This window comes from Planococcus citri, chromosome 1 (genome assembly GCF_950023065.1).
Source record: "Planococcus citri chromosome 1, ihPlaCitr1.1, whole genome shotgun sequence".
Taxonomy (NCBI): domain Eukaryota; kingdom Metazoa; phylum Arthropoda; class Insecta; order Hemiptera; family Pseudococcidae; genus Planococcus; species Planococcus citri.
Window position 1 is genome coordinate 18,914,964 of NC_088677.1, and position 9,357 is coordinate 18,924,320.

The window sequence follows — 9,357 nt, forward strand, 5'->3', positions numbered from 1 at the left end:
ATTTTGGGAAATGTCGAGTTTCAATAATGTGCTGGAGGCTCCAGAACTGCTCAAAACGGGTGTGTCGAAAGAGTATGTCCCAAATTTCAGCTTTCTTGGTCAATTTGTTAAAATTTTGATTTTTTCCCTCATTTTTGGCCTAAATTTGATTTTCTAAAATTCACCAAAAATCGATAAAGGCACTTGAGCACTTGAAATTCTGACAGGTGATAAATGTTTCCCTGATGTTTTGATCTACCTTTGTACTGTTTAGAAAATATTGGCTCTATCCAATCACATCGTCCTACATGTTTAATGTTGAACAGCCAAAATAGTGACAAAAGTGACTTGCAAGTGAAATTACTGACCAAGTCACTTCTTAGGTGACCGAATTTCATGCCGGTTCAGTGTTTGAGTTATCAGGGGGGGGGGGTCAGATCTTCAGTGGATGAATTTGATCACACTTACACCCGAAACAAAAGTATTCCCAGTTTCGGATGGTGCAAGATCATCATAGAGGGAGTTAAAATTGAAATTTCTTATTGTATTAGGTAGTCACATTCTTATTTTTACTATGTTGCATATTAAAGTGACTTCAGAAGTTGAAAAAAGAAAATTACTTACACGGATTCCAATATGACATTAACTGCAGCAGTTATTTGTAGTTTTAGCTCACAAAAAGGTCATCAAGTAGGTATGTACCAGGTATACATTAAATGATCGTAAGATCCATTTTATTAGGTCAATGCAATGAGACATGCAATTCATCGTGTATCATTTCATTTCTAAGTCATCCCGTTATCTATGAGTTATTATTGTGATTTTCCCACCGTGCAATGTCTCCATTGACGGCACAGAATTCAGGCTAACGTCGTCTACTTCCGCTAACCAATTATAGTTATCCATAATTAATTAATCCGCTGAATTATTTGTAAATTACCTACATTCAATAAAGAGTAGGTACAAATAGTTCTCTCGAGTGGTATTTATTTCATCTGGGGACTGAGCTAGCATTGAAACATACGGAAATATTCCCTTCCTTAAGAATATTTCTCATCCCCCTTCTCATGGCATTTAATATCATAATAACCCTCTATCCCGATCTATCTAATTAATATCTCTACAACATTAAAAATAAAATTTTAATAATTTTTTCAATTATAATATAGTTTTTTTGATTATAAATATTAGCCTATTTCAATTTTTCAGAGATCATTGACAATTTTGTGTAATATTTCAGGAGAAAGATCGAAAACCTCGGCAAAACCATCAGCTGGAAAACATTATGAAAAATTACTAGTTTACATTTTATTCAATTATTTCTAGCTCACAGAAGATCATCATTTATACCTGCACTGATCGTATTCAAATTTTTTCAAAATATACCATACAATCAAGACAATAATAATCAGGGCGGACATTAGTACGGATCGCCCAACCGGCCACCCCCCACCCCAGGATCATGAATGATCTGGGAAGGGTGACAGATCGAACCCGTTTAGTATCATATGGGTAATTAATGTTATTATTTTTCAGAGTTGGCGACAAAACTACAATTTCAGAGTTGGCGACAAAACTACAAACGTGGAATTTCCAGCATCAAAAATTATATATTTCGGGCCAAAATTTTAGCTGCTGAATTGACGGGGGAAAAGTTATCCTAAGTACAACATTACAACAAAATACATTTACAATTGTAGATACTTGAAACTTATTACCTACTAACACGAAAAAAAAACATGATAATATAAAAGAAAAGTTATAAATAACTTTGGTAGGTAATGGCATTTCAATGACTGGTGTTTTCGAAAAAAATATCCAAATTCCCAGATCTCTCGAAATGAATGTTGGAAAGTCTTGACGTTCGTCAATTGGTTCACAATTTGTATGCAGAGTGGGTACACCGAGCCACCAAATTGAAATTTATTAATCGCCATCTCTCGAGCACCGCGCTCATTAACTAGGCCCAAATCTGAAATTAAAGCATATTATGTATGTAGGTATTATTGTTCTTGAGGATTTAAAACGATATAATTTTGAAGTCACCCTGGATTTTTAACACCTTACCAATGACGATTATCGTCAATTTGATACTTATTTATTGGAAGTATTCATAAAAAAAATGAGCACATTCGATAGGCTTGTTGTTGTTTCGTTGGCATCGTATAAGTATAGAAATAGCGAAAATCGCCTCGAAAGACACACTTACTCGTAAAGTTGCATCCCAACTGCCTGAAACGAATGCTGTGCCATCTGGAGATACGCGAACTGAGGAAACTCTGTTTTCGTGTCCGAATAACAAACTTACTCGTAGACATTTCAAAGTATCCCATACGTTTATCGTGTAATCGTTGTAACCGGCGAATAACAAACGACCTAGGATCAAAAAATCAATTTCAATATTAGGTATATGTCTATGTAGTAATGTAGGTACCTATCTATCAACATGAGACCCACATTTTGAGTGAATCGAATCGCAAATAGGTACCTAAAGATCCTTATTATTTATTTAAAAGCTTCCTGAATTATTGAGAAATCACCATCAAAAATTACCTAAAAATTATGGGCACTACATGTAATGAGAGCTATTTCCACTTACCGCTGACTGAAAAATCAACAGAATTCGCTCCAAATATGATGCTCTCTTTAGAATAAACAGCCACTTCTTTGTCAGCTCGCAAATCGAACAATCGACACTGCAATTTCAATCGAATTTTAAAACGTATGGGTAAAACTTATTCAATCAATGTATTGCGATTCGAGTGAAAAAATAATCTGAAGGTACAGTTTGTTGTCTCTTTATACGTATGTACCTAGATACCTACATACCGTAGCATCGTCTGAGCCAGTAGCAACAGCATCTCCACTTGGGTGAAATCTTACGCTATTGATGTCCGATTGATGACCTTCGAAAGATTGCACATATTGTCCAGTTCGCATATCCCATATAAGAACTGTTTTATCAGCACTCTGAGAAGAAAAGTGAAATGGTTTTCACAAACGTTAAAACGCACACTTATTAGTTGTGTTATCAAGGGGAGGGGGGTCAGATATTCATTGGATGAATTTGATCACACTTACGCCCGAAACAAAAGTATTTCCAGTCTCGGATGGTGCAAGATCAACGGCCATCACGTCGCTAGTATGTCCGTGAAATGATTGAAGTAGCTGTCCCGTTTCAACGTCCCACAATGCAAAAGTTGAATCGCCACTACCAGTCAGTATCTGCCATCAATGTACAAATCATACAGGTAGTAAGGAAACGTGCGAAATGACCACTTTACCTATGTACAACAAATAGGTGCTCAAATTTTCTTCTCACTTGTTGATCGGAGTTTGGAAAAATGCAACAGGATACAAAACTGGTATGAGTGCCAACAGTTCTCTTCTTGGCAGAGTCGTCTTCGTGATTTAGCGGATACACTGTCACTTTATTATCCATTCCTCTGCAATCGCAAGGGAAAAAAATGTGTAGGTATAGCCATTAGGCCATGTAAGAGCCGAATTTCTGTAGTACGAGTAAGAGCTTCATGATAAACAAGGACAAGCTTCTGCTCTCGCTTCGCTCAGACTTGTTTGCCTTTCTTTTATTTCAAACTTGAAATTTTTAAAACCCATTAGGTAGGTATTCAAATTCTGAAATTTTAGAGCCCAAAAATTGACTAAGAACTGAAATTATGAAAGTTATAGGTACCTATTTTAGACATCTGACAATATGTTTCCTAGAAGAGGAAATCTTGACCCATTTAAACTTTAAGGAGATTGGAAAAGCAGAAACCTTAAGTGTTTAATTTTGACTCGAATTTAGTCTATGTACAAGTACAATTATTATTGGGTATAGGTACATAATTTACGAACCCGCACGCGATGAGAGTATTTGAGGGGGCGTAAGCGCAAGCCATTACCCATGTGGACGGCGTAGAGACGGCGAATTCTTTGGCACTCGTGAATGCGTCCCAAACAATCACCTTACCATCCTGTAATTAGTAAAAAACGAATAAGTAACATCGTTGACAACTTCTGATGTACTCATATGCCTATGGTATGCGGGTATTTCGTCCCATATGGGAATTAATGGCAACATCAGGCATGAAATCCACTATTTAATTTTTTTAGTGACTTTAGTGACTGAAAAATAGCAAAAAAGTGACCAAAAATTTGAAAAATGAGAGCAAAGTAAATAGGTAAGTATTATGTTGGTCGGGGAGCCCGCATAAGCATCTATTGCACCCCCCCCCCCGGCGATCCTCCGGGACAGCTCTTTTCTTAAATAGGGAGTCCTTAAGAAAAATTTCTAGCCCTTGTCCTCAAAAAAAAAGGTGGCCCTACTAACATTCAGAAGGCGTGAATATGAAGTTGGGCAGCTAAAAATCGAGTTGTGTGTTATACTCGACCTGTTTAACGAATTTATACTTATCCACATTTGAGCCGATTCTGGAGCGGACACCTCAAGAGTGGTTTTTTGACCAGCTTTTTTTCAAAATAAAAATATTCTAAAATCAAAAATTTCTTGTTTGCTAGAAAATTTTCGAAATTTGCACGAATCGCAGTATTTTGTCATGAACTAACCTCACGAGGGCGAATTTTGCAATTTCCCGCTATTCTGGAGGCTCCAGCGCAATTTTTCAATTTATCCAGAATTTTCAATTTGCTCCAGAAGGCGTGAATATGAAGCTGGGCAGCTAAAAATCGAGTTGTGTGTTATACTCGAACTGTTTAACGAATTTGTTCACATTTGAGCCGATTCTGGAGAGGACACCTCAAGAGTGGGTTTTTGACCATCTTTTTTATACCTAATAAAAATATCCAAAAATTAAAGAGAGGCCCAAGAAAGGCTGGAAATGGCGAAATTCGCTCTCGTGTGGTTAATTAATGACAAAATACAGCGATTCGCACGAATTTCAAAAATTTTCTCACAAACGAGGAATTTTTGGTTTTTGGATATTTTTATTTTGAAAAAAAGCTGGTCAAAGAACCACTCATGAGGTGTCCCCTTCCAGAATCGGCTCAAATGTGGATAAATTCGATAAACAGGTCGAGTGATTTTTAGCTGCCCAACTTCATATTCACGCCTTCTGGAGGCTCTGGACCAAACTGAAAATTCTGGAGAAATTGAAAAATCGCACTGGAGGCTCCAGAATAGCTGGAAATGGCGGAACTCGGCCTTAGGGGGTTTGTTGTGTTCGAAATACAGCGATTCGCGCAAATTTTAAAAATTTCCTCGCAAACGGTAAAATTTTGATTTTTTTGGATTTCTTATTATGAAAAAAGCTGGTCAAAAAACCACTCTTGAGGTGTCCCCTCCAGAATCGGCTCAAATGTGGATAAATTCGTTAAACAGGTCGAGTATAACACACAACTCGATTTTTAGCTGCCCAACTTCATATTCACGCCTTCTGGAGCAAATTGAAAATTCTGGAGAAATTGAAAAATAGCGCTGGAGGCTCCAGAATGGCTGGAAATGGTGAAATTTGGATTTGGGGGGATAATATCATTTTTAGGACTTATTTTGAACATTTTTACTGATCAAGTACGTACTTTTAAAAAAAAAAAGCATGAATTACCAAAACAGTCAATTTCGGATTTTCAAAAATTCTCCAAAAATCGAAAAATGAACTTGGGTAGCTGAAAATTTGGATTTGGGGGTTTTAGAACATGTTCTTTCCAAAAATCGCGGTCCCGTTCAAATCGGAGGCGGACACCTCAAGAGGTTCCCTTGTAAGTAAATTTCAGCTTGCCAACTCCATGTGATAAAATATTGTGGGTATTTCAAGTTTCAAAAATCTGGTGGAGATTCCAGTAATTTTCAGAAAGTGCTGGAGGCTTCAATACGACTTGAAATCCACCTGCAGCCGACTTTGTAGCGTATTGAAATTAGTTAGCACAATGAAATTCGGCTTTCCAACTCCATTTTTGATTAAATTTTGTGGGAATTTCGAGTTTCAAAAATCTGCTGGAGGCTCCAGAACTGCTCAAAACGGGTTGGAACAGTTTCCAATCGATTTGGCATGTCGAAAATTGAATATTTCCCAAATTTCAACTTTCTCGGTTAATTTGGTAAAATTTTGAATTTTTCCCTCATTTTTGGCTTAAATTTGATTTTCAAAAGTTCACCAAAAATCGAAAAAGGCACTTCAGCACTTGAAATCCTGACAGGTGATAAATTTTTGTCTGATCTTTCGGTCTACCTTTGTACGGTTTAGAAAATATTGGCTCTATCCAATCACATCGTCTTACATTTTTTGAACCGTTGATTTTCAATTTTTTTTTTAAATGATGATTTTGAAGGATTTTTATGAAAAATCATTCATTAAAATTTTGAACTTTTTTTTTACATGACAAATCTTTTTTAAAAAAGGTCACTTTTTGGCCAATTTTGCCGAAATAGTGACAAAAGGGACCTGTAAAAGTGGAATTTGTGACAAAGTCACTTTTTAATGCCTGCTTTAGCGACGATGAATAAGTAAATGAACATTGAACATTCACCGAACTCCGAAGCATATTTACTTAATTAAACGGAAAAAAATAGATCGATATAATATTTTTCATTTCTCACTTGAGAGGAAGATAAAATACGTCGTTTATCGACGGACCAATCGCAGCATAATACTTTGGACTGGTGGCCCTTCAAATGCCTTCTTGTTTTAACGTTTAGAAAATTTACAAATTCTAAACGCTCCGCAACTGTGGCGACTGAAATGGTACGATAAAAATGAGTTTATATCGAAATTTAGTATACGATTTACACACGTTTACTACTCGCCGTACACGTAAGTGTAGGTAACCTATCGATTATAAAATCCAACTAACGTGTAACGTCGTTCAGTTTCTGGCGTTCTTCTTCCAATTTCTGTTTCAAAGCGTCCGCTTCCTTGTTCAAAAGTTCGATAGATTCGTTTCCATTCTCGCTAATTGACATATCGAAAAAGCTCACGTAGGTAGGCTAATTTTCAAATTTCTAAAACAGCGAAATACTTGGCTCCAAATTATCGGGAAAAATTGTCAAAAATTCAAACGGCCGTCATCGCTATCAGCGTCAACATTACTGGTACTCTGGTGTATTCTGAAAAATCTCAATTCGAGCGAAATGATGAGCATCGAGTCCATCGAGTGATCACTGACTAAGCATTTTACAACGATCTACTAAGTACATAAATACGCGTATCGGAGATTTTCATAATGTATGTAAACATAGCGCAGCTAAGCCAAAAGCTGAACAATATTTTCAGCTCAGCTGACTAGCATTTGTTTCCGCAGGCGCAGAAACTTCACGATTGTAATTTCTGCTTAGAACGTATACAACTTATACGTAGACCTCGCGACGTGCTGGAAATGGTGTTTCAACGTACGTCTCCGCCTGCACTAAAATTTCAAGCTGACGTTGCCAATTGCCATGGCAACTTTTTTACTCTCTAGTTATTCGACAGCTTTAAAGGCTCTAGAGTAAGAACAATAATTTCATGTACTCACCATTCAGGAGAATTTATCGAAGAATGGAAAAGAACTATGCATATGTTTTCTGCACTTGTTGCGGGGATTACGTCGAATCACTTTGATCAAGTGTTGTATTTCGTCCAACAATTCGATATTTTCGCTCACATCCCATTTAGTGTCATTGATCAACTTGGTAAACGAATCTGGAGGAAGATTTTTATAAAATATTTTCCTCAATATGAATTCAAAAAAACGTAAAATATAGTCGATTAAAATTGATAGTATCGCGCCAACTATGTGAGCCATTTTTTTCTATCATCGCTTTAATTAGGTTTGCGAAAAGATCTTGCTGTAGACTGGCAGCCGTGTAGTTTTGTTAATATTTCGATGCTCGAGTTTCAGACAGAATTAGAATGCATGTAGAATGCAGATTCAGGTACCTACCTATCTACCAATCATTCTAGTACGATGTTCAACATTCTTTGAATTAAACGATCATTACTTATGTAAATGATTAGGTAAGTATATTATATTTTTTTCCCTCTTTGGTGTAGAAATCAACATTAACGTGATATTTACTCAGATCAAAAATTAACAGCTCAGAACACTTACAGACTTGGCAAATAGGCTAATTTCGAATGAAGGGAAATCCAGTGAGACAGTGAAGTGAGTTCAACGATGACGACTCCGACGAAGATGGAGCAGATGGATTGTTCATATTTTTTCTGAATTATTTTACCTACTTCTATTATATAATATTTTGTTTGTTTCATGGTCTATATGTAATGTATTTTTGTATTGAAACAATAAATGCCCCTAGAAGCGCAAGAAACGAACATTTAGACACCTCATACAAAAATTTTCAATATATTGAGTTTTTCCCCCCTCCTCAGGGGTCATTATTGCAAATTTTTGAAAAACAATGCTGAGAGAGGGCAGATTGCCTCCACTGCCGAAGGTAGTGCATATATTATGAACCCCTTATATTGAAAATATTGGTAACGTCTGAAATACTTTAGAAATAGGCTAAGTACATATATAGTTGCGATGTACTCGCACATATAGGGCTGCGCACCCTTATAGTTAAAAGGGTTCGCGGCGCCTTTGACATTTATGGCCCAAGATAGGGATTTTGGGCATAAATAAGGAAAGTCACATAAATTGGAGAATTTATGTGTAAGTATATGTACTTATGTAGCAAGTGCGTGATTGGTCCACCACATTTGGGGGTGGGAGATTGACCATTTTACGCTGCTTTTATAATACTGATCTTCGCATCCAAGAATTACTTTAGTTTGGATATTCGTGATAGTCGGTTCTCAAGTCAACGTTAACAAAAAATACCATGGACACGCTCCTTTGCAGGGGAGACCATGGTAAGTATAGTTCTTCAATTTACGCCATCACGCGCATGGTTAATACTAATGAATAATTATAGATTAATCGATCTTCCATCGATTAATAATAAGTGTACCTTTTTGGTGTTGGGGAATGCACCCGGGCATATCCTCATTACGCAAAGTGTTACTAGTGCCTCTTTTGGTTAAGTTCCATCGACACCCTTAAATATTAGGTGGGCTATAGAAGAGATGGAAAACGTGTACAGTTCAAGTAAGTAGTGCTTGCACCTACTTCGTTTATTTTAAGCTTTTTTCCCATAGAAGTGCAGACCATGGTGTCGGACTCTATGGTGACCAAAATCATGTGCTTTTCGCGTAAATATTTTATTTAGGTGTTTATTCTCGTGTATATATTACCATGTGCCTATTATCACCTATCCTATCTGTTGTGTCTTTTAGGGTAAAATCTCATTATTAGGATTAATGTGTTTTTCACAATGACCCACATTTCGTCATAAGTAAATCAGATTCGTATTTATTACATGTATTTCTTTAAATGATGTATAGGGCAGATTAACAAACTACGGCCCATCCGAGCTATCTA

At 36.6% G+C, this 9,357-nt stretch overlaps 1 protein-coding gene across 1 annotated transcript; it reads right to left on the reverse strand.

Annotated features, from left to right (window-relative positions):
- Positions 1 to 1,569: 1,569 nt before the first annotated feature.
- LOC135849687 (guanine nucleotide-binding protein subunit beta-5-like) lies at positions 1,570 to 7,226 on the reverse strand. Its single transcript, XM_065370209.1, has 9 exons — positions 6,790 to 7,226; positions 6,536 to 6,672; positions 3,838 to 3,956; positions 3,302 to 3,425; positions 3,061 to 3,204; positions 2,809 to 2,949; positions 2,579 to 2,675; positions 2,189 to 2,355; positions 1,570 to 1,951 (listed from the first exon to the last, which is right to left on the reverse strand). The coding sequence occupies exons 1-9, from the start codon at positions 6,896 to 6,898 to the stop codon at positions 1,940 to 1,942; spliced, it is 1,050 nt and encodes a 349-aa protein (XP_065226281.1). The 5' UTR covers positions 6,899 to 7,226; the 3' UTR covers positions 1,570 to 1,939.
- Positions 7,227 to 9,357: the final 2,131 nt, after the last annotated feature.